This window comes from Uloborus diversus, chromosome 3 (genome assembly GCF_026930045.1).
Source record: "Uloborus diversus isolate 005 chromosome 3, Udiv.v.3.1, whole genome shotgun sequence".
Lineage (NCBI taxonomy): Eukaryota > Metazoa > Arthropoda > Arachnida > Araneae > Uloboridae > Uloborus > Uloborus diversus.
Genome location: NC_072733.1, coordinates 21,964,338 through 21,990,963, shown reverse-complemented (window position 1 = coordinate 21,990,963; position 26,626 = coordinate 21,964,338). Strand labels below are relative to the sequence as shown.

The window sequence follows — 26,626 nt, the reverse complement described above, 5'->3', positions numbered from 1 at the left end:
GCTAATTAAGGAAACAATAATGATGTTACATAACTATGTTTTAACTTAACGGTATTTTCCAACGCCGAAAACATTTTTTAAATTTTTTTCCTAAAAAAATGAAAAACAGATTTTAAAGTTTTAAGCCTAAAACTCATGTTAGAAAAAAAGAGGAAAAAAAGAAAAAAAAACTTTTAGATGCGACATAATTTATTGACTTGTTTTGTTTCAGAATGCTAAACTTTGCAGAATATTGATTTAAGCATGTTCTTTAAAACAAACATGCTTGTAGCAGTTTTATTAGAAACAAGTTCATAAACACCCTTCTCAAAACTTAACTTTGCTTTTAAAAATACCACTTCTATTATTTCAGTTATTTGAGTTATGCCCAGAATTTTTCTCTTTGCAATGGAAAAATGTCGTAACTCTACGAACGAATGGACGTTCAAAAATATTTAATTGAGGTGTTTTCAATTAAATATTAAGTTGTGTTACTTTAAACCACTCAGTCATATTGAGGGCTTAAAATAAAGATATATATTTCAATTAATTATTCAGTTAAAAAGGAATGGTTTAATCCACCTGCGTCGTTTTGACTAAGTTCTTATTCTTTATTTTGACAGATTTTGTGTCGCTTAAGAGTTTAAAGAGAAAAGGCAGTTATTCACTCTTACAAAACATGTATTCAGTGTTTATTACAAAGATTTATTTCCTCGTTAGCTTTGCTTAAAATAAAACGGATTAGAGTTGAGTTCCACGAAAAAGCGATCTTTTAATTATATCAGTCACGTTTTAATGGGCATATAAATACCTCAAACTGTAAGGTTAAAGTTGAATATGATAATTTATATATTTTATCAGTCTAATTGTTTAAGGTTTAAAGTAATAAAGGGAACAAAACTTCATGTCTGCATTTAGAATGTTTATAACAACAAATTTAATTTAAAGAAAAGGGAATTGGTGTAGGATAAACTTAAAATGAAAAGAAAGCACGTTTATTTCGGAACTACTGGAAGTGTTTTCCTTTGTGAAATCGAAACAGGTGATGATATGTGTGTGAATGATGGAACCAAAGTCCAAAATTGGACAATGTCCGAAAACAATGCTCACATTGCAAATTGATCACTGGCAAAAGCGTTGAGTCCGAAACGATGAATTATTTCGGAGTCTGAGCACTTGAATTAGGCTAATTCGAATGCAGTAAATCTGTAGTGGTCCAAGTCCGATTTTACATTTGGAGTAAGGCTGAAACATTTTCACATGGATAAATAAGCCAGAAAAAATACAGGAAACGATCGTTTTTGATTGAAAATATTTGATTAAACAAAATGAATAAAACAAGTATAAGTTAAATATCATAAAATAAAATAATTATAAAAAATGCTGTTACTTCGCGATCAGGCTTTGGCTTCACGTCAATGAGGTCAACCTGTCCGCGTTTTCGGTATACGTTTGTAAGAATTGGTTTTACAGTGATTGCCTTGTTTTTGCCGTATTTTCGCAAGTAATACTGTTCACAGAGAGAAAGATATAGCTGAAGTACTTTTCGAGGCATTACAGTGTTTCTGCTGTCGTTCCTTTTCCGTGTATTTTATTTGTTCGAGACACAAATCCATATGAGCTTGAAAAAATTTCGCCAGTGCGACAAAAATATTTTGTGGTTGCTCATCATCATACTGATGTGTGGATGTTTCGCCCATCCTCGAGGTGTGAAATCGGACTTAGATCACTACTTATTTGCCGCATAGCAAATTGATCAAATTCAAGTGTTCAGACTCCGAAATAAATCACCGTTTCGGACTTTGCCCTTTTGTAAGTGATCAATTCCCGAAGTGAGCATTTTTTACAGACATTTTCCGATTTCGGACTTGTATTCCAACATATATATAACATTCGAAACCCAAGGGGAATGTTTTTGGTTTAGGAAAATATCATACTCATAACATCATACACTACACTTAATGTTATAATAATCAATCACAATAATTAGAAGTATTGTCATAAACGGATCCATGTCCTTACGTTGACCTTTCAAAAGCAGAGTTATATTTTTCATGAAAAAATTAGGTTTTAAAATGCCGACCTTAAGACACTCTCAACTAATAAAACAAACTAAAGTTTTTCGCTGTAAAATGAAAAAAGAGGCTTTTTAGTTGAAAAAACATATATGTAATTTTTTCCCCAGAATTTGCATTCCAAAGAAAGTGCACACGTACTCCATTAATCTGAAGAAACTTTCCATTTCAAACATATAGTGCTCAATGAGAAAAACTCTGAATCCGCTCCTGACGTCATATTGCAGCATAATGAATGTTTTCTTTTTATTTATATATTTATTATTGATTCATTCTACATTTTTTCACGTTCCATTCACCAATTATTCTTTGCTTAACCAAAACCCACCATGTTAAGTCTTCAACTTTCGTGTTACCAATAAGTACCATTTGTTGAAATCGTGAACATCATCACCAAAATCGTGAACCACCACCATAATCTGATATAGTTTGTAGTGAAAAACCACCCCCCAGATAAAACAAACTTACGCATCCCAATTCTTCTTCCCTAGCAGTTTCTACTCCATACTTGGGCAATACGCTAAAGCTATTACTATGACAAACTGTTTTCTTTATGCCAGAAATTCTGGACATGGCTCTTCCAGCTTTACCCTTTGACTTCGGAAGAGGTGCGATTTGAATTTCTTCGGTTTCTTCTTCCTCTTCCTCTTTCAAAGTATCGAGGTCGAACTCTTGCTTCTTATCTGAATGAATTGAAAGAGTTGTCAATATTCATTCAAAATGAAAGAAATCCAGCGAAATAACCAACACCCACTCACCATTTGGTTCCTTACCTAAGAAAGTACTACAAATATAATCTGATATTTGACTGCCAGATTTGGATTCTGATGAAAAATGACTTAGCTCCTTGTTCAGCATTTTTTTAAACTGAAATGAAACAAAAACAATGCCATATTAGCTAATTTTACATAAAATAATACTTATTTTCTTCAATCTAATACCGTTAAAACAAACTGTAATATACTCAGAAACCAAGAAAAGTTATGAAATCTTAGGCGCAGGAAACAATTTTAAGCCTTGGACAAACAATTTCTCAGTGCCTCATTTCTTATGACATACATGAAAGTATTTATACTAAAGACATTTTTAGCATCAACATTGGTTTAAATGGAAACCTTAGATATTAACACTTTGTTTCGAGCGTTTTAGAAGTAGCTCTTAATTAATATTTATTTTCATGTTAACGGTACCGGAAAAAATATTTCCTTTACAATTTTCGAAAAATTGATTTTTCGCACAACATTAAAACTGATTGCGTATAATTATTTACTTATATCCAAATACGCAGAGTGTGAAGCAGCAGACAATGAAGGTGATAAGTATAGAATGAACATAATTCCTAATATACACATTCCCATCGAGAAAACTGAATACCCCTCACCCATTAAAGATTATAAACAGGGTTGCCGAGAGCTAAGCCGAGCTCCTTGTCAGTCTGGTCGCCAGGCCCCTCCCCACGTATAACTTACGCTATTCCAATTCCGATGCTGGCCCCCTCAAGGGCCGAGCTGTGGCTCCTAGTTTTCGACTAGTCTAACATGGACTCTCATCGATCCTTGTTATAAATATCGAATACACAGGGATCAGCACATAATTTTATACGGGATTGGCCTAAATGGTTCATTGGGTTTGAAATGACTTCATGTACGATCATACGACGTACAAAGAGGGATGATACAAGAAAAGAATAATACACTGAGCAATTTCCGGTACAGACTACACTTGTTCATTGTTTGTGGTGCCCTTGGTATCCTGGCATATATCCTTTAAGCAATACAGTTCTCAGACGTTCAGTAGCTTGTTTCCGTCATGTTTGTTATAGCAAAACTGATAGTATTTGCTGTTCTTCCTTAGTGGATAGTATTGGGCGAACTTAAACTCTGTCCTTCACATAGTCCGACAGGAGGAATCACATTATGCCACCCGTCTTTCTTGGTCGAATAGTTCTCAATACACAAGGTTTCAAAACACAATGAATCATTTAAGATAACTCAGTACTATACCCAAACACAAATATGCATTGCTTTTATTGTAAAAGGAGCGTTTTAGTAAACCATTTAATTCTTCTTTTTTTTCTGCATACCGCGATACCATTTTAATACAGACCGCAAATCGTGCTTACATTAAATTCAAACAATGTGAGCATAGCATTTTGATCATAACTTCACTCCAACCGCTTTGTTTCAAAGATTGCCTGGAAAGTATAATTAAATCACCTCAAATTCTCCAAGTGGTTAATTTAGTAAGACTACGACTGATTTAAATCTGTTGCTTTACTTTCTGTAAAATGTTGGTCTAGTTTATGGTTTCAAATCAACAGTTCAACATAAAAGGTGAGGGAAAGCGTAATTATGAAATAATGTAAATTTGGCTTACTTTACTAAAGGCCATATCACCAACGGACCGATGAGCTTGAATCGTTTCCAGTTGTTCCAAGCACCAATCCAATTCATCGAGCGTTTCACACGCCAACCTTTCCTCTTCTTCTTCTGAAATGAAAATTATTCTGCTGTGTTTCACAATATTTTACGTATATATATATATATATATATATATATATATATATATATATATATATATATATATATATATATATATATATATATATACATGAATCAATTGAAGCAAACGCTTTAATGAATCAAATCGTCAAAGCAGAAGAAAATCCAGTTTTATTAAATTAACCGCTTTATGGGATCGAAACATTTGAGAACAAACGTGATTCATATAAGCATCGGCCACTGTGTATATATATATATATATATATATATATATATATATATATATATATATATATATATATATATATATATATATATTTCGTTCTTTCTTGTTCAATTTTATATTGCTACTAAATTTATCGTCCACTAGTATCAAAGAGCTGCCTATGGCGCCTATTGAACTGAGTTGTGATGTGAGCCACACATCAGTTTTTCTAAACTAAATGCATTTGATTGAATTCATTAGCAGATGTTTCTCATTTCGATTTTAGTATGAATCATAAATCTTAAAGGATAGCCCAAAATGCATAAAAATTACAACTTTACAAGAAACGGATTATTATTGTCTGTCTTCACTACCTGAATTTAAAAACTAATTAGCTCGAAGCAAATCTTATTTTTTTCATTTAATTATATTTCGAAGCAGAAACATTCTGTGACTCTACATGGTTTTCAATAACCTAGGCTAATTGTATGCTATATATACCTTACCTTCTGCACCTCAAATTCATGTAAAGCTTTTGGCGGATCTCATGCTGGCATCGTGAATTTTTTTTCTTTCCCGCGTTCCCATCCCTCAGCTTACAGTTGGAGGAGATCCTCCTACCATTCTGTGATTGCGATTGCGAGGTGATCAGAGTTTGTTTTTACGTTTATAAAAACAAAACAGTACGAAACAGAAACTGGTAGCGAAGACAAACTATTGGTTTAAAAAAATAGTATGAATATATATATTAGGGTGGAGTGAAAAAATTAAAATTGGATAAAAGCTAAGTAATAGTGCGGAAAAGTTGTGTTTTGTACAGATATTTAGTCATGGAAAAGCATTTTTAAAACAAAAAATATCTTGAGGGTCCGCTTTTGCTTTGAAATTGACCATTATTGCATCAAAACTGACAAAAGTTATAAAAATTTCCTCAAAAATCAAAATTTTTTAAAAGCTAAGCAGTAGCGCGGAAAAGTTGCCTTTTGTATAGATATTTTGTCATGCAAAAACAGTTTTATGACAAATAATATCTTGAGGGTCCGCCAGCTTGAAATTGATCATTATTTCATCTAAACTGACAAAAGTTGTAATAGTTTCATAAAAAATCAAAATTTGATTAAAGCTAAGTAATAGTGCTGAAAAGTTTCCTCTTGTATAGATATTTTGTCATGCAAAAGCATTTTTATTACAAAAAATATTTTGAGGGTCAACTCGGACCTTGAAATTGACCATTATTGCATCAAAACTGATACAAATTCTAATGATTCTATTAAAGCCAAAATTTTTCCAATATGATGAAAAATCACTTCAAAGTTGACCGTTTGTGTAAATTGCATACCAAACTCAAATATTTAAATAATAAAATATACTAAATAACATATACCTTAAAATCACCCAATATCGAGTTAAAATTAAGTAACATTACAATACTTAGCTTACTGAGAAAAATGTATTAAAAGTTATTCTTTTAAAAATATTAACTTTAATATGCATCAATTATTATTTATATAAGACTAAAAATTATAAAAAACTAACAAGTAAGAGCATTTTTGAAGTAAAAGATTCTGTGCTTGACAAATGTGACTTTGCACCAAAATGTGATTTTTACATATGACAGATTACAAAATTTAAACATAAAAGTATGAAATTATCAATCCAATTTTTTACAGTCACTGAAATTACACAGCAAAACTAAACTAAAGCACAGCAAACTAAAGAAGTTACTCAATGAATTTTCAAATTGTTGTTCCTTCAAATTCAAACTATAATCCGCAGCACACTACAAACAATGACGCATAGTTTGGCGGAAAAGTTGACTTGGAGATCAGTTTTATGACTGACAATATTCAGACTTAGTGTTTTATTGCGGCATAAGTTTTCTGAATTCTAATCTTTCTCTAATTAATCCTTCTCTCTTGCTTACACCACAAACCGTAGACGATGCTTCTGTGACTAATTTAACGCATCGTTCCACTGCTTGAGTGTGACATGGGAGGCTATGGAAATCAAACAATTCAGAAGGTACGCCATCAAGCACTATTTCTTTCAAATCCTTATCTAGAATTCCACTTGTAAGTGGCGGCTCCGTGTGTTCCCAATTTTGCCAATCGATGAGTTCATGGTAGTCTTCAGCATCAAAATTAAACTCTGGAATTGTAAATTTTCGCAATCCAATCGGTGTCATAGATCTTGCATTCATAATTCGACGCAAACCAAGTTCTCTGACACAGTGTCGATCATCTGTGATCATCGCTATCAATATGTTTTCCGGATTCCCAAAGTAACCATTGAGCTGAATTACAGGATCGATTACAGCTTTTAATTCAGAAGAGAGATAACGTGATTTTTTTATTGTTTCAAAGAGGTTTTTAGAACCATCTTTGCAAGAGTGGTTAATCTTTATGGTAAACCACATTGGTGCATACCCTTTCATAACATATTCTGCTAATGTGTATAAGTTCTGCGGCGAACTGTCAGTTGTCATGTACAGCCGTAAAATTCTATTTGCCGTCGTTAACCACCGTGAGTGTACTAATGTTCCAAGTTCTCGTTTAGACAAATTTTCAGAGCACTGACCGCTAGCTACAGCTTTACAAGCATCAAATAAGTACTGTTGATCAGTGCTCATTTCATTTCTGTTTATATTCGGAAGATTAACCTGAATCGGTTGAAACATTACAACTGACAACTGTTTACATCCATCTAATGCCTTACCAATGATTCCACAGAATGCGCGTGGACCTTCTGTTTCACCATCTAAGTGTTTCAAAAGATGTCGTAAGGGAAGTTCGTTAGAATGAAGTTGGCATACTAACTATTGCAACGGTTTCTTGAAATGAACTTCGAGAAGCCGTATTACACCTCCCTCTCTTCCAGTATTTACATTGGTTCCATCACATCCAACAGCTACACAATTATCAACTAAAATGTTATTGCTTGTTATATAGTCAGTTATACTTCTGGTGATGTTTATCGCTGTGCCACTGGCTGGAATCACATGGCTAAGGTACTTAGATCCAGGTTCTTGAAGCAAAGTAACATACTCTTCAACTACTGTTTTACGGTATTTTTTGCCATCTAAGCTTGTAAGTTGTAACATTTTATCCTTTCTGCTATCGAAATACAAAGCTCGAAGACTTCTCGAAGTTTCCGTCTCTTGTACCAGTACCTTTCTCCTTTTCTTCTGTTTCTCTCGAATGATTTTGCTGCGATCAATCAAGCATGAAGAATCTTGTTCTGTAATCAAACCCACATCTTGAAGCACAGCACTTGCTATTGATGCCGCAGCTCTATCTGAAACACCGTATCGGTCACATTCCCTAGCCAATGTTGGTAAAGGAACTCGCATTTGTTGAGAGTTGGGTGGCAGCTTCGTGGAACATTGTGTCTCCTTCACTTTTGCTCTAAAATTTGAAGTAGAAGCCTGGAAAATTTCGTCATTTATGTCTATTTCTGATGAACTTGAAGTTGATTCTTAAATCATAGGTGTTTCATTTACAGTTTGTTTTGCAACTTTAGAAAGGCGAGCATTGTCTTTTGATTTTCTCTCTGCCTTCCGTCGAAGTCTTTTTGTTGCAGTTAAGTCAACAGTGCTCATGATCATTTTTCTAACAATTCTCTGGTCATGAAGAAACCCCTGTTCTTCCACAGGAACTTTGCGGGACTTTTCACAATTACAAGAGGAAAATTTACATTTACAAGACGAGATATCAAACAATTTTTGTTTTGCATCCTCAGCGAATGCTTTTATTTTGACCAGATGACGTTCATTTTTATGTTTCCGTATAGATTTTAATAATTCTTTGTTCTTGGTATCGTATGAACGAATGAGTTGAAGAACACGAGTGTGAGTAACTATAGGTAATGATTTCCTCCACAGTTCTTCGATTTGTAAAGCTACTGCCTCTGAGACTTCAGCTACCGTGGGTTCTTTCGTTATTTCATCTGTCTTTAAATGGTTCCTAATATGTAAATAGTATTATGTCTTCATACGTGGGCAAAACTAGCTTACTCAACTCTTTGGGTATTCCAAACACAGGACACTTTAATTTAGTTCTCGTTTTAATTTTGCTACTAGTCGCCATTTTCCTTACAACTCGACTAACAAATCGACACTCAATTGCTCACATACACTCATTCGAGAAAAACAAATGTTCGACTATGTAGGCAAGGCATAATCTCAGCTAAGCAATGTGATTGCTTATTTTTCTCAGATGACATGCGAAACAGGTGCCACATGGCTTTGGACGAATTCGTTCCTCAAGCTAAGAATGAGAGGGAGGTGAAGTACCCCTATACGCAGAGACTAAAAGTAAAGGCTTTCAAGGGCCTCCCTTGAAGTAAATAAATAGGCAAGATAAAAGTGTTTTCCCTCATATAGTGATATTAGAATTCTTTCATCACATTTACAGTTGATTTACGGAAAAGAGAAAGTACTTATAAAAACCGTAGTTAAGAAAGTAAGATATTTCAAGAAAAAAAAAGTAAAAGCAGATATTTAAAATGAAATCTAGGATATAAATATATGAATTCTAAGTTTATAGTATTAAATAACAATTTTTTAACTTATTAAATTAAGTACAGAAAAAACAAAGTTGCGATTAATTCACTACTAAACAAAAGCAAGTTTTGAAATTCAAGGTCAAAGCGACCCACAGAACTAAAAAGTAAAATTTAAATAATTTTTCCCTATTCTTTATGATACCCAGTCACGATTCTTTCCCTCCACCAAAAATTGAGCATCTAAAATAAAAATTACTTGCATTAAAAGTGGAATTTTAGGAAAAAAAGTGTAAATTTTGTAAACTTCAAGGTCAAAGCGGACCCTCAAGATGGAAAGGTAGAGCAAAAATATTTTAGCCCTTTCTTTGTGGAACCAAACCACAACTTTTCCGCGCTATTAGAAGTTGAATTTCGAAAAAAATTTTTTTTGCCTATACTTTCACTCCACACTAATATATATGCATAACTTATAGCGTATTTCACTCAGTGAGAATGCACCTTTCATATATTTCATATAGTGAAAGATCTTTTCAAATAGTTGCAGTGGTTCCGGAGATTACCTCGAACATATAAACACACAAAAATCCGCTCTCTCTCTTTATAATATTAGTATAGATTTCGGTGATCAGAACTAAAAAACTCGAACCTTTTTCATGTTTTTTCTTTTTCCCCCTTCCATACTTGATCAATATTTAGCAATTTATCAATATGATTGACTTAAAAAACTTCTTTAAACAGCATTATACCATTTTCTCATATACCAAGTATGAAATTCCAATCACATGTCACAAATTGTCTTTCGATTAAAAAAAAAAGATGTATTGCCTTTTTAAAATACTTTTCCTCAGAAATAACAAAAATATTGGGTTCCTAATTTAATTTACTTATCAAGGGTTTTACTATTCTTTTTGTGGATAAAAATTTTGTGTTTAACTTATTTAGTTTAAGTTGTGTCATTAAAAAGTGTGTCATAACTTTATAATTGTCATAACTATATTAACATATTAAGTTGTGTCATGAATGCTTAAGTTAAATAATTTCTGACTGTTCTTCCGATTGTTTATGCACTTATTATATTATTAGAGTTGGGAATTTTGTCTATTTATTTCCATATTAGTTTTAGGCAATCAAAGCCATAAACGAGACAGATATCATCTTTAAATTTCCTTTTTGGTTGATCCTAAAATATGTGTAAAAATGTATCATGTAAAATAAAGGATAGTTAATAACTAAATTTTTCATTGACTTTTATCTGTTTATGAATTCATTTTTGTGTGAATATGTCATTCTGATTTTTATTTAGTAACGGATATAAAAATATAATTCATATGAGTTGTTTCTGAGGTCTAAGAAACGTAGGGGAATGTGGGGTAAATTGAAATAGCAGGACAAAGTGAAATGGTGAAATATTTACTCTGCTTTCACCGTCACCTATCTGATAATATTTTAATTATGTAGTAGCTCATATTGTCTACTATAGTCAGAAAAAAAACCCGCCGGAGATAAAAACATAAAAGAATACAGGCAATTTTTAAAAATTGATACTTATACATTGATACTTTGTAGCAAGTAAAAAAAAAAACTATTTTTGTTACAATAAAATGCATTTTTTCATTCAATTTTTGTTTAAAAATCATTTAATTTTTTTTTGTTTTTAAAATTTATTTTTTCCGTCAACTTGTTAAATGTTCTTATTAACATTTAACACATTTATTGAGACCTTCTTATATTCTGTGCAATATTTATTTAGTTAATATTAAGCTTATTTGTATTTAAAATATTTTTTAAAATTAGGCAAGTACATGCTGAGCAAAGAGAATAGGGGCAAAAAGAAATAGCTTATTTCGTTCAGTCGCTCAATCAATCAATTACGTATTCCTTTGTAAATTAATTCATTTGAATTCTTTCATTTAGCAATTGAATTATTTATTCAATTATTCACATATTTTTATATTCATTTATTCTTTTACTTATTTCTTTTTCTTCATATTTTAATTATTTAATCTATTTAATTATTCGCTTGTTGTTTCCTTATCTTTTCATTTATTAATCCCAACTTTTATTTACTGAGTTATTTGATCAAAAATATTTTTTATAATCGAATAGAAAATGATTCATTAAGAAAATATTTTATTTTTCACTTTCCCAACTGAAAAAATAAAGTGAAAATTTTCCATTTTTCTTTTAAAAACACAAATTTACTGTCAAAAAAAATAATAAAAAAAATACTGTTTCAATGACAGTTTTATCATAAAATGCAATGTTCTTTCATTATGTACTGAAATTTTCAAAACAAATTTTCAATCTGTTCATTTTGTAAAAGCTCAGTCATCTCAACTGTTTCCCTTTGCCCCATATTCTCCTACTTGCATTTTACTGAGAGAAAAAGAAGAGGGAATAGGAAAGTAAAGGTTTTAATCAAAAAAAAAAAAAAAAATCTAAGGGGGTTTTCACAGTATTTTGTCCAAATGTTGAGTCCGCAACATGACATTTGTTTTTGCCATAAACTATTTTATTTGCTGTTTGATCAGCAAATTGAATAGCTATGGCAAAAAAAGTATGTTGTGGATTCTACATTTGGACAAAATACTGTGAAATGGCCCCTAAAATCAATCTGCAAGTTTAATACCGCAAACAGACTTAAAGGGTGAAATTCATTGAAACTTTGAGATATTTTTCAAATAGACTTATATAAAAAGATTTTATTAAAATAAACTTTTTATGATCTAAAAATTAGTAATCAGACTGAATGGAAAAAGAGAAGCAAGTACTTCAAAAAATTTCCTCCTAGCAATTTTTAGACCTATGATATTTTTTAAAAAGTTGCTAACATGTTGTTTTATTTTCTTTTGAAAATATCTCTTTCCATATACTCGTATATGCAGTATACATATCAAAGCCGTACATTATTTGAAAGTTGTAAGTAATTTAAAATACTTATTTTATTTATTGAATGTATTTTAGTTCATTCATGAACAGGGTTCACCAAACCTTGCTCAGCTCGAAATAACCCACGCGGGTTTTTTCACTTGAGCTCACTTGGAAAAACCCTACTATCTCGGTAACGTGGGGTTGCTCAAAATTTTCAGCATATTAAAACATTTACTTCAGCAATAAATTGAAGATTATAACTATATTAATCGTACAGTTAAAATCTTCAACCAAATTTCTAAAGTATTAAAAATTAAAACTGCTTATGGATGTTCCAATTAATTAACATACATTCTTTTTAGGAAATCAAAATAAGCAAAACGTATCTATTTCAATTACTTTCAAACATTTTGTTCACTGTAAAAAAATTCCGAAACGTTACTGGTTATTTCCGTGGAACGTCTCGGGATTTCACACGTTTTCACCTATTTCCCCGTAAAAACAAGTATCATTACAAAAACGTTTCCTGAAACGCTACAAGTTGCACGCGTGCAGACTTTTCACTAATGTGGAAAATATTTTTAGCAACCAGTTTAAAGATTGAATGAGCGTGTTTATTAAGTGTATCGGCCTAAGGTTGCCTACGGCCTGTCGAGATTGACTAAGCTTCCAATGAGAGGGAAAATGTCAATGGATAGCTATAGCCCTGCAAGGCAGGAATTTCAGGCAAGAGATATGCTTGGTTCCCTCTTGCACAGCCCTTGGCCGTGGTCGCTCTGATTTTTATGGAGCCTTCTTTTTAAAGTAGGAAGGTTCTAATCAATTACACTAAACCGACTTAATTTTTCTAGAAAGTTCAAGAGACATCCCTGGCTTTAACACGGCAGATTTCGCACGTCTGCATACAGTTTTAAGGTTAATTTCAAAGGTTACTGACTTTTAGCGGAAAGCGTTCCTGACTTTTCCAAGATAAGTTACTGGAAGAAATTGGGCACATCAGCTGCCCATTATTTTCCAGGAACGTTTCCGAATCGTTTTTACAATGTTCTTTCATTGCTGGAAAAAAATGTTTTAATAAACTTATAGGGAATCTTTTTTAACAGCAGATCAAGGCAAGGTTGCAAAGCCGAAAAGTTAAATTTTTACTAGTAATAAAGCTGAAAGTTCTTTGTCTGGATATCTGGATCTCTGTGACGCGCATAGCGCCTAAACCGTTCGGCCGATTTTCATGAAATTTGGCACAAAATTAGTTTGTAGCATGGAAGTGTGCACCTCGAAGCGATTTTTCGCAAATTCGATTTTGTTCTTTTTCTATTCCAATTGTAAGAACATTTTACCGATCAAAACATCATAACGTGGACGCAAATTATCATAACGTGGAACCTTAACATGGGCGCGCCAGTTAAAAATTTTATTTCCAACTTCTCGTGTCGAAGGATTTGAAATGCATGGTATAATTCATGTTTATGGTTTACGCTGTTTCCTTGTCTTAAAACGTTGTCAAGGGTTTAAAAAAAAAAAAAAATAAATAAATAAATAAATAAATAAATAAAATAAATAATAAAAAAAAATGTTACTACTAAATGTATTTTTGAATTAAAAAGAGCACTTTTTTCAAAATATGATAAACCTGCATGAAATTCATGAAATACACCGCCAGCTCAGTCATTTCCAGCCGAGGACTGCAGTTTCGTGCTTATTAGCACTCATCAGCCCGGCATAGGAAAGTGACTTCCTATGCCGGGCTCATGAGTGCTAATAAGCACGAAACTGCAGTCCTCGACTGGAAATGACTGAGCTGGCGGTGTATTTCATGTATTTCTGCTTTAGCCCTGGCTATTGGGCGGTAATTTACTGAATACTGCATGAAAGTATCTACTGCCTTCTTAAATGATCATGTTTCAGGGGAAAATAATTTTGGTGATGTTTCTTGAAATATTAAACTGTTTTCAAATTCATTTTTTCTTCAGTTTTGACATATTTTACGATAAATTTGAGTTAAAATAAATGCATAATTAAAAATTATATATAGCTCTGCACTGTAAAAACGTGTCAGAAACGTTCCTGGGAAATAATGGGTAGCTGATGTGCCCAATATCTGCCAGTAACACATCTTGCAAATTCCAGGAACTTTTTCCGCTAAAATTCAGTAACCTTCTTGATATTATCCCGGAAGCCTCCTGAAAAATTCAGAAATCTTCCCGTTTAAAACCACTCGTGTCTGTGGAAATAATATCTTGACATTATTCTGATTTATCGAGGAAGTTAAAAGAGCGTATATGGCAAACATGGCCAAAGCTATGCCAGAATTGCAAGTAAGTAACGAGAATTTTACTTGCCTGCAAATCTTGCAAAGCAATGCAGTCCACACTTTTTCACTCCCTTTGGGAGCTTAATTAGCATGGACATGCCGTTCTTGAAATAGAGTCGATACACTTTATAAATACGCGCAGTTAATCTTTAAACTGGGAGCTAAAAATATTTTTCACAACAGTAAAAAGTATGCATTCTTGCGACTTGTAGCAATTCAGGAAACTTTTTGCCAAGAATACTTAATTTTTCCAGGAAGTGGATAAAAACCATTAAAATCCCGAAACGTGACATGGAAATACCCAGTAACGTTTCGGATTTTTTTTACAGTGTGTGAAGTAAAGGTAGCAAAGCAGTAGTTTGAACAATGTTGAAATAATGATCAAAATTAAAATTATTTTTGTAAAACCCGGGGGTCTTCATGGGGCTGAGATACACAGGGGTGAAAAACCCAACTTGTTCTGTCATGTAAACTGTCCTTAGTCGCGTGTTTATTTTCTTTCGTCTTTCTTGGAGGAGGATATTTGGTTTTGTTTAGGCCGTTATTTGGTTTTCTTGGCGGTAGGACATTTTAGAGAAATAATTTATTGCAATTTAGGAAATATCAATAAGATACTTTTTTGTGAAAATCTTGACGTGATGAACTCAAACCAAATTCATATTCAGAATCAGCGTACTCGTATTAGCTAAGCACACTTATTAAACTCAAAACACATAAAAAACATGTAGGCCTGTGTAATTGGAACTCCCATTGGAATGAATCTTTAACAAGACGTTCATTTTTATGTGATTTCAAATTTCCCTTTTCAGGGGTTTCAAAAAGATAGATTCGGTTTTACAATCGTTTCCATCAACACGTTTGCTCCGAATTTCTTTTGATACCAGAGCTGAGTCGTGGGATTACGCACGCTGGTTTTTTTTCTTTTGGGAACGGATTTCAACTGCAGATTTTAAGTAAGCGAAACATGTCGCCTTTAGAATCTTTCATAAGTTGAGCAGAGAAAAATGTATGCCTTTCAGATGCGTTAGTTATAGAGTAATAGAGAACTAGAAAATTTTTAAAGCACATGTGGAGGAAAAACTGATGTAGCATAAGACATTCGTTTGAATTCTTCCCAAGAACTGCCCAAAGTTTTTTTCTCTCCAAAAATCTGAGAACTTTGAGGATTCATTCATAAGAACAGGATAATGCTCCAGTAGGGGAAGGTTACCGTCAATGAACCACATAACAGTTTTCGATTTTTTTAGAAAGGAAATCCAACTCAAGTTTCACGTTAATTATAGGAACAATTTCTCATTGTATTTCGCTTTTAATAATAATATTCACTTTTATGATAAATATAAACATCAAAGAATGAAAATTAAAAATAAATATTTTAGCATGTGTTCTATTCATGGCTACCGGTTGCTATGGATGGACTATAGAGTTTCCATGGATGGACCACATTCTCAAAGTGAAAAAATCAAGGCCGAACTTAACAAATATTTATAACAGGTGACCAATAAACACTACAGATAACAATTAGTTATAGAAAAATAGATTTATTTTCTAAAATGTTTTATTTTCGGATTAGAGGAACATAAAAAAACCAGCACTCACACAACAGACAGCTGTTGTCATTACACCTCGTTTACCATTTGATATTTTCCCAACCTGTGCAACACTGTTCTCAGCTAATATCTTATCAACCTCTTTATAGCTGTTGGGGATTTTTTGAAATCTATTTTGAAAATTTTCGTTCGGGTCAAGATCTCTAAAATGTCAGAGAACTTATTGACCATTTTATAACTGAAACCAGAAGCTTAAGTCTCAAACTACCAGAGAATATAGTACTAACAGACTTTTTGTCTTAATTAAACCTGTGGGGCAGGTTATTTTTCTCAGCCTTTTGAAAGGCCAATCTCCCCAATTTTTTGGAAGTAATTCCAAAAACGTCTTCTCTAGTTTCAGAATATGATTCACTTATCATATTCCTATTTCGGAGGGCTTATCTCCTAAATTTGTAATAAGTGACCAAGAAAACAACAAGACTGTTTTTATCTTCCATACGACTGTTTAAAGTTGCTTTCAGGACTCTATATTGTCGGCAGACTTCGCTAAGGTCCATACCACTATTTCTGTAAGCTACTGTAGCATATTACATGCTCTCACTTGTCCACTAGCCATTTTACTAGTTTTTTTTATTTTTCTGGAGCAGCAAAAGTATTCGAAACTATATTATTATGTTTTAATTTTTTTAATCAATTTTATATATATAAATAAAAGGCTTGAAATTATGATGAAGTATAAGAGTTTTCATGAATTATTTAGATTTTTTTTATTATCATAATTATTTCAAAACAATTGAGCATTTTTCAAAGGTAATTGAGCTGAAGTTACAACAACATTTGCGATTTTCCACAAATTGGATCACTTAGTTAGGTGGTCCATTCGTGAAAACACCTAATGCTACAATGATAGCAACTGCGTCATTTTGAATATTCTTATAGGTGTTATTGCTGTGACGAATCTAGATGAAACATGAAGTATGGGGAATTGTACTTGAAAAGGCACTCTTTTAAGTCAATGTTCACGTTTAATTAATTAGTGATATTCAAAGCATGTTACAACTACAGGGTTTGTATGAAAAGTAACTGGACTGAGCTTGTGACGCCCAGGTAAAACGTTTGTAAACCGGTTAGAGAGGACCTGAGTCAGTTGCCTCCAAACGCGTGGATGGTTAGCATAGTGCGAGAGAGCAGTGCGTGTTTAGTGATCTCGTCGGAGTGAAAATGGGGGTACCATCAAGCACCGTGTTAACATCAAATTTTGTGTCAAACTCAAGAAAACGCCTACGGAAACGCTTCAAATGATCAATGAGGTTTACGTTGAGGAAGCTTTATCCAGAACTCAAGTCTTCCAGTGGCATAAGAATTTCCGAGAGAGCCGCGATGACGTTCACGACGAACAGCGCCCCTGACGTTCATCAACCAGTCACACGAACCCAAATGTGCAAAAAGTGCGTGATGTGTTGAACACTGACTGTCGTCTGAGCATCTGAGCAATCGCAGAAGAGGTCGGGATCGATAAGATGACCGTTCACGACATTGTTAAGAACGATCTGGGCATGAGGAAAATCTATGCAAAGCTGGTGCCAAAACACTTGACGGACGAGCAAAAGGAGCGTCGTGTGCCGGATACGGCACCACCGGACTTCTTCCTATTCTCCAAGGTCAAGAGAGTACTAAATGGGACTCGGTTCGGGACTCTGGAAGCTGTTCAACTTGCTACGACGAGGGCTCTAGAAGCTTTACGGGTTGACGACTTCCAGGGGGCGTTCAGGTACTGTTAAATCCGGTACCAAAATGTTATCGACTTCCACGGGGACTACTTCGAAGATTTCTAGAGAAAAAGTGTAGAAATTTTGCCAATAAATATGTTTTCTAAGCTGAGTTCGGTTACTTTTTATACAAACCCTGTAAATGAAAATCTTAATAATTAGTAAGATAACGGTAGAAATCTTTTCCGACCAATTAACAGTATGATGAAGTAATTTTAGCTAATTGACGACTCTGCAGTAGACAGTTTTCAGACAAATGAAGTAACTAAAACTGATTACGCGTCTGCACAAACTCTGGTACGGGAAATATTTTCCTGGTCTAGTCATGGAACCGGTTCATTGACGGCAACCTTCCCCTATATGCTGCCAATTCTTCGTTTGAATGGTTTCTGGACAATGGTGTGCATGTTAGTTTGGCCACCTCACACCACAGACTTAAAACCGTTAGAAAACATATGAAAAAAAAAAGCTCAAAAGAGTGGAGTATGCAGATGAAAGGTAGTACAATATTGATGCAGTGAGAAGCAATGGGATGTAAGTGCCAAAATTTAAAAAAAATGGTGGTAATCGATATAAATGATAGGAGAACCTCTCCTCTGTTTTCAGCAAGAGATGATTCTAGTAGCTCTGGTGGGTACTTCTTTACAGTATGGTTTAGAAAATAATTTCAATAAAAGTGTACCAAGGATCTGAACTTCAAACGCGTTTTACTCGAAACTTTAAAAAGTTCAATTACATCCCTTTCTTTTTCAGTGCCTCAATTGTACTGCATATATATTATAAGCTGTATTCTAAGTGGGCAAAAAATCAAGCACAATTATTTTTAAGAACTAGTAGAATTTATGCTGAAGATGATTTAAGAACTAACTCTGAAAAATGGAGGCAACATTTCTTATTGAAATTAGATTTTTGGTTCAGTGAGCCTATCTTAGTGAAACAGATATATCTATTTTTTTTAATTGCTGTGCTTTGAACATTATTTATGTATTATCTTTTCCATTATATGAACTGATATAGTTTATACTTTATATCCGTTTAAAATTTTCCAACAATTATTATGTTTTTACTAGTGAAACTATCATTTCGAAAGTCATTCTACTAAAAATTTACTGCTGATAAAAATTTGCTTCACATTTCATAACAGTAATTAACACTTTTAAACTAAGAAACATGAGAAGTTCTAAGAATGTTTCTTCATTCATTTTTCTTTATTTTCATGGCAAAAAAGCTGAATTCCACTCAAAGGTGTGTCATTTCCCCAGTCTACCCCAGTTAAATTTTATTTTGTAAAAAACTGTAACTCAATGGGAAGTTTTTAAATACAGAACTAACTTAAACATGTGCTTAACCTAATTCAATTGAGGGATACTTGAAATCAACCAAGAGAAAAAAAATAGTCAACAAACATATCGTCAAAAACCCAAAAAAGAAGAAAGATTGCTTTACTCTTAGGAGAAATTTCAGCGTAAATGATTTAATACTTGTTGATTATGATAGCATTGAAACAAGAGCAAAGGAAAAGTTCATAACAAATTAAATATTGCCAAAGTATAGAACATTGAAAGACAGTCTCCAGTTAAAAAAATAAGGAAAAAAAAAAGGACAACTGGATGCCGAAACTATGGATGAACAAAAAAACTTTCATCAAAATGTTACAAATATGAGTGCTATTTATAAAGTGGAGGCCAGAATAGTATATGAGAGCGATATTATTTTTGTGAAGTTGAACTACAATGTAGTAATAAAAAATGAATGCATAAATATGCATGTATGAAAGTCTGTTGAAAAGATTATTGGAAAACATAAAATCAGCTACTTAAAGAACTAGGGAAATGGCACCAGTAACAGACAGCTAAAGACATCGCTCTCGGGTTATCTCAACTTTCAGAGCGTTTTAATGCATTTAGACTTTTCAAACTATTTTTCTCTCATGTAACTACATCTTATCTAACGTTTGGATGCTTCTGGATCCTCTGAATTAGTTAATTCTATTTTTATTTGCTCAAATTTCAAAAAAAAAGGTCCGACCCCATTAAGAGACACCAAAAATATCTGATGATATTCAGTAACAGATAGGATGAGTAAAGGATGAATAATGAACAAAATTCCCTTTTTATCTTCAAAATGTCCAAAAGTTCTTTGTGTTTGGAATTAAATCCTCATTAAATTTAAATGAACACGAAACACTAGTTGACCTCATGGTAGTTGTTCATAACCTTCCACCACTGCCTTGTAAATACCAACTGGCTCATAAAATTCACTCTGTAACACTAGATGGTTGGACCGTATTCATAGGTCACATCAATATCAGTTACACCCGCCTAAAATTCTTAATATAAAATCCAAACTTAGACTGTCTGTTACTGGTCCATTGTCTGTTCCTGGTGCCGTTACCCTATTTGGTTTTAGGAATATATTTAAAGCTCCAAATGTATAAAATTTCAGATGTTAATTTTAAAAACTTGTGTGAACATGCTTTTCCAATAAACATATTTCAGTCGAAGAAATAAAGAAGCCTGTAAAATGAGTCTATATTTTCAGGAGCAAGGACGCTTTCTTAAAAACGTAAATCTTTTCAAAGCTGCCTTGTTTGCTTCTTATGACAAACTATTAATAAACTATTATTAATATTCTCTATTTGAAACTAAACTCAAAATATTAAAGTTCCGAAGTTATGATGGATAAGCCTCAACATGGACAGCTAATATTTATTACTATTCTTTCTAAGGGACATGGATACAAATTATTGTGTTGTACTCGTAAAGTGCAAAGACATGCAAAAAAAAAAAAAAAATGTTTATTGTGCAGTTGAAATTAAAAACACATGATCAACACTACACTGTAAAAACGATTCAGAAACGTTCCTGAAAAATAATAGGCAGCTGATGTGCCCAATTTCTTCCAGTAACATATCTTGGAAAAATCAGGAACGTTTTCTGCTAAAAGTCAGTAACCTTTCTGAAATTAACCTTGAAACTTTCTGAAGAAATGCGAAATCTCCCCTGTTAAAGCCAGTCATGTCTCTAGAGCAATCGAGAAAACTTAAGATTAGTGTCATTGATTAGAACCTTCCTGATTTACCAAGAAGGCTCCATAAAAATCAGAGCGACCACGGCCAAAGCTATGCAAGAAGGAACCAAGCAAATATCTTGCCTGCAACTCCTGCCTCGCAAAGCTGTAGCTATTCATTGACTTTTTCCGCTCGCATGGGAACTTAGTCAACCTGGTCATCCCATAAGCAACCCTAGGCCGATACACTTAATAAACACGCTCATTCAATTTTTAAACTGGTAGCTAAAAATATTTTCCACAACAGTGAAAAATCTGCTCGCGTGCAAATTGTAGCGATTCAGGAAGCGTTTTTGTGAAAATACTTGTTTTTACGGGGAAATAGGCGAAAACGTCTGAAATCCCGAGACGTTCCACGGAAATAACCAGTAACGTTTCGGAATTTTTTTACAGTGTATATGCTTAAATCGTCGCTAGAAAGACGAATGGGTGTATCTCAATTTTAAGCATTTTGCAGAAAACCGATTTAAAGATTTCCAGTTTACTGTATCGCTTGGGAACCGCCATCAGTGTGAGACTGTAATCTTTTTACTATTTATTGTAAAGATACGCCCATTGGCCACATTATAAAATCGACTTTGGACATTTCTGTGGTGGCCATAACTCATTTTTCGATTTCTTTGAGATACTCTCATTCGTCTTTTTAGCGACGAAATAGTTAAAGATCAAAACTGTCTCAAGTATAGGCACTTGACTGTATGATATATCTAAAAGCTCACCCGTAAGAGAAGTTTTGGGCGTTGTTGTGGCACTATTCCCTGGACTACCACATAGTTTCTTCCTGAAATTAAGAAAAAAAAAGTCAACTACAATATTAGAAACAAAATCGTGCTTTTAAATGTAACATATTTTCCTGAAATTCAAACATTGGCTTAGAATACCAAAACTGGTTACATGCGTACAACCTTTTCTTTAAATTATTAATCTTAAAAAATGGCATCAAAAACCAATCTCATCAGAATTGCACTAACACTACTCCTGCCTCCCTCCATTCCACTAAGCATTTTCTTTTCAACTAAAACGGACGCAGTTATAGAACGAAGTAAGAATTGTTTTTTTAATACGCAAAAAGCAGCTTAAACTAAGTATTGGTAGTCTGAATACCGTAAGATCAAAATCACAATGTTCTATTTACCTTAAATCGCATTAATATTTTAAAATAATTTTTGATTTTTAAGAAGAAGTGAAAAACCTAAATTCAACATATGATTTAAAACATTCCAAATAGTTTTAAACCACATAAGTACGTGTTAGAAGTTCGCGGTCGTTTATAAGCTTGGCATTTACAATTTGATTTGTATACAAAATAAAAATTAATTTCATCTTCATTGTTTATTTTGTGAATTAATCTATTTAACTTAAGTATTTACTAGCTGTGTTGCCCGGCGTTGCACGATCTATCTCGAAAACGAAAGTTGTGTCAAGTGACGCATTTTCAACAATCAGGCTTAAACAAAAGAAAAAAAATAGTGTAAAATTTCCCATCAATGCAATTTTATGCCTGAAAATTTAAATTTATAGATGTGATTGGCTTTTTTTTTCTTCAAAAATCATTTAAATTGTTACAAATAGGCGTGAACATCCCGTTTCAGGGATTTCCTAGCAAAATCCCCTTAGGGGGGTGCAACTCACCATAGGGGGGGAGAGGATACCCCTATATGACTTCTTGAGCATCAAATGACTCTGTTCCAAATTTGGCAAAGATCCGCTGAACTGTAAACTGAATGTGAATAAGGAAGGGGGCCCATAAGGGATCAAAGCCCCCCTCCCCCAGGGGGACAAAAAATCCTTATGCGAGTTCCTGAGCACCAAAGAACCTCTGTGCGCAACTTGGCAAAGATTCGACGTAAACTAGATTTTAAGTAGGAAATTCCATCCATCTGCTGCACGCGGCCACACACGTAACGCTAATAAAATATTTTTTATTGCTATTCTACGAGCTTTAGAATTTTTTTTTTCTGTTTAATACTTTGACACATGCACAAAAAATACTGTTCATTTATCTTTTAAAACTTCACAGAAAATTGCAAAATAATATGAGGTACAGCTTATTTTCAGATTTTCTGTGTCACACGCGTACGCTTCATTTAAAATTTTATTAAAAAATGTAGAATTATCCCCTATGAAAAAAAACCGCAACCCTTACCCCCTTAAAACATTTTCACTACTTCTGTTAGTCCAATAGAAACTATTAAGAAATAATAGAAACTATTAAAATATTTTATTGGTTTTTATCGTTTTTTGCAAAGAAATGGTGTCAAGAAATCACACACGTAACGCTGGAATGGCCCAACACATGCATCTCCTATTACATGACAGAAACACTTCCCATACAATTAAGGGAAAAACATCCTCTTTCATTACATAGTGTGGTTCTGATAAGTTGAATTATAACCTTGACACTGCTTACATATTTTTGATGTAAAAGGGAAGGGTAATTGGTGTTGAGTTGAGTTAAGTCACTTTTGTAGCAGTTTTGCAAAAGTACTCCAAGTCAAATCTGCACCAATAATTCGTTTTTTTTTCTAAACTGAATGTCCGCAAAAGAGGTAAACACTGTCAAGGTCATAGAACAACTTATCAGGGTCACACTTTTTTAGTGATTGCAATACCAGACGAAAAAAAATACTTCGGTGTTTGATATTTTTATAATGAGTGTCTGAAACACCTGTATCATTACCGTAAGAAGAAATTTTTCAAAAAAAAAAAAAAAAAAAAAAAAAGGGGGGGGGGGTAAATGCACATACATATTCTGCTGTAATATATCTTTATTTTGAACAAAAAATACTTGAACAGTAAAAATGTAAGCAACCTTATCATGGCCAATTAAAAATGAAGGAACAAATGTTATAATGAAATGTACTAATAATTTTTCACATTTAAAGCACCAAAAAAAAAAAAAAAAGGATACAACCTAAGCATCACACAGGCGTTATTATGTGTCACTTGTGCGTGATATTCAACGGACAAAAACAGTAATATTATCACGGTGCCATTCCCGTGCTAACAGAACGTAATATTTGACGGTATCAAACCGGTGTTCATTGTACCGTTCAATGTTAGTGCTAATTCCACCTAATTTGAGCGCCCTATATCTGTGTTTACCTTGGAACAGTTTAATGAGCAAAAAGTTTCTTTGTAATCTTCTCTTAGTTCGAATAAATTAAATTTTGTAAAATTGGATGTTTCTCGGGAGTTTAAGGAACACAGTAAAGGATTAACTTTTGTCAAAAGTAAGTAATCGAATAACTTCAGTTGGGGTAAAAATCCTAGCTACTTTGTAATTATTCTTATAGGTTAGGCCTAAAGCGATCTTATCAGTTCTGTTATGCAAACGTCGTGGCAATTATAGCTTTTTAAAAATCTTCAACATGTAAATTTCACACACAAGTCTAATTTGTGAAAGGTTCCTTTCAAATTTTTATTCGAATTGATTGGTACAATATTTATTTTCCTGAAAGTGATAATTCACCATTGTTATTTAGTTGTAGTTTCTATAATAGTGAGTTATATTTCAATAAATAACAATTTTATTGACTTTATTAACATAGCACTAAACTTCTTATTGCAGTAATTGATTATTTCTTTCTCTTAGATCGGTTGAAACATAGAGCAAAAGTCTCAAACCGTCTAATGAGAAAAACTTGATATTTGTTTGAAAGCTTTTAATTATAAATTTTTGAGCTCTATTAAAAAATACCCCTCCCCTACCCTCCATCTCATCTTGCAAGTGCAAATATGACTTAAAAACTGCAGAATGTGAAACTTCCAAAAAAAAAAAAAAAAAAAAAAAAGCGAATTTCATTTTAAAGTGTGTTTGAAGTCTTCTTTCTTTTTTTTTTCTTTTTTGCCGATAATGAAAATTGATCTCGTTTTATCAAATCAAGGTGTTGTATTCATTCTTCAATAACAATTGAAGGATTTGTTTCAAGTTTTGAAAAATAACTAGCTTTGTTTATGATTTTTAGTTTCTAGATTTATTCTCAGTTTTGTAATCAGTTTTTATCAGTAAATTTCAAAACATATGTTAGGATTGTCTAATGTTTTGGATTTCTGGGGTTCGGATTACTGGATTCTACTGTAAATGAATTGATTTTCTTTAACATAGTGCTTTAAAATACGTAAAAAAAACATATCTCAAACAACCCCTCGAGAAATGTTTAACTTTGATTAGTTAAAGTTAAGTTTAAAAAAAATCAAAGTTTTTAAGATTATTATTAAAATTAGGAGGTTCAGAGACATTTTGATGGCTTTTTACGTTCTAGTATATAAAAGAATTTCCAAAAGAAGATACAGTGGGTATTTTCTTAAAAAATATAAAATAAACGTAGATTGGATTTTTGACCAAAAATGTCCGCCAGGGGTTTTTTTGAGGGGGGGGGGGGATTTTGAAATGGTCTCCCCTTCCAAAAATGTTTGTTAGTCCATTGTTTACATGCATACTAAGTTTCATGATTTTATTACAAAATGCAGTTTCCGGCTATATTTTCTACCATACTTCTCTACCAGACTTTGAAAAAAAAAAAAAAAAAAAAAACTTTTAAAAAATTTATTTTAATTTTGATCTCTATTTCAACATTGTTCAAACTAGTGCTTTTCATCTTTACTTCACAGAGCTATATATAATATTTAATCATGCATCTATTTTTACTCAAATGTATCGTAAAATATATAAAAATTGAAAAAAAAAGGAGCTGATGTGTGCATCACATGACTTCCTTTTACTTCAATTTGATGTCATTTCCCCATTACTGGCAATTTTAATGTGATTCAATAGTTTACTCTCTAAATATCACCAACAATGGCCAAATTGAAACCAAATTAAAAAAAAAATCGCTAAATTTGTCGTCAAGTTGGCCACAAAACTTGGCGACCAAAAGACTGGTGATATATCGCCAAGTGTCCGACAAATTTTAACTCCACTTGAGTTTGCATCGAAATTAACAATGATTTCCCCCAAAAAGGGGCGAAAAGCCCCTTTAGAAACCCGCGAATGAAACCAAAAGGGAAGGTGCACAATTACACTCCACTAGGAGTCTACGTACCGCATTTCAACTTTCTAGGACATACCGTTTTTGAGTTATGCGAGATACATACGCACTTACACACATACGCACAAACGCACATACATACGTACATACGGAAGTCACAAGCAAATTCGTTGTAATTAACTCGGAGGTCGTCAAAATAGATATTTCGGGTGTCTGTACGTTCCTAGGCATATATCCACGTGTGGTCAGGTCGAAAAAAAAAAAAAAAAAAAAAAAAAACCCTCAACATTCATACGGAAGTGAGAAAAATGGAAACTAAGGCCGATTTTTGAGTGAAATTTTTTTGCGAATACAATATTTCCTTTTTTGTAAAAGGAAGTAAAAATGAATTTGAAAACCATTTAATATTTAAAAAAATCTCATCATAACTATTTTCTCCTGAAACATGATCATTTAAGAAAAAAGCAGATATTTTCATGCAGGTTTATCATATTTTGAAAAAAGTTCTTTTTGTAATAGACAAATACATTTAGTAGCAGCATATTTATTGCAGTTTGTTCTCAAAACCCATGACAAAGTTTTAAGATAATGGAAACAGCGTAAACCATAAACATGAAGTATACCAATTATTTTAAATCATTCGACATGAGAAGTTGGAAGCAATAATTTTTACGATATTAAAATTAATAATTATAAAGTCACAAAATTTTCATGCACATAATAATACAAAATACAACATAAATATTTAGGTATGGTTATAAATTTAAGAATCTGGTGTACAGTAGAGCGCCGATTATCCGAA

General features: G+C 32.9%; 1 protein-coding gene across 1 annotated transcript in view; it reads right to left on the bottom strand.

The window, feature by feature from the left end:
- The window catches only part of LOC129219283 (cAMP-specific 3',5'-cyclic phosphodiesterase 4C-like), a 559,626-nt gene that overhangs the window by 45,755 nt on the left and 487,245 nt on the right, over window positions 1–26,626 (bottom strand). Inside the window, exons 5-8 of the mRNA XM_054853616.1 lie at window positions 21,553–21,614; window positions 4,431–4,543; window positions 2,813–2,921; window positions 2,523–2,737 (exon numbers count right to left, since the gene is read on the bottom strand). Of these exons, the coding sequence (XP_054709591.1) occupies window positions 2,523–2,737; window positions 2,813–2,921; window positions 4,431–4,543; window positions 21,553–21,614 (499 nt within the window). The remainder of the gene's footprint in view (window positions 1–2,522; window positions 2,738–2,812; window positions 2,922–4,430; window positions 4,544–21,552; window positions 21,615–26,626) is intronic.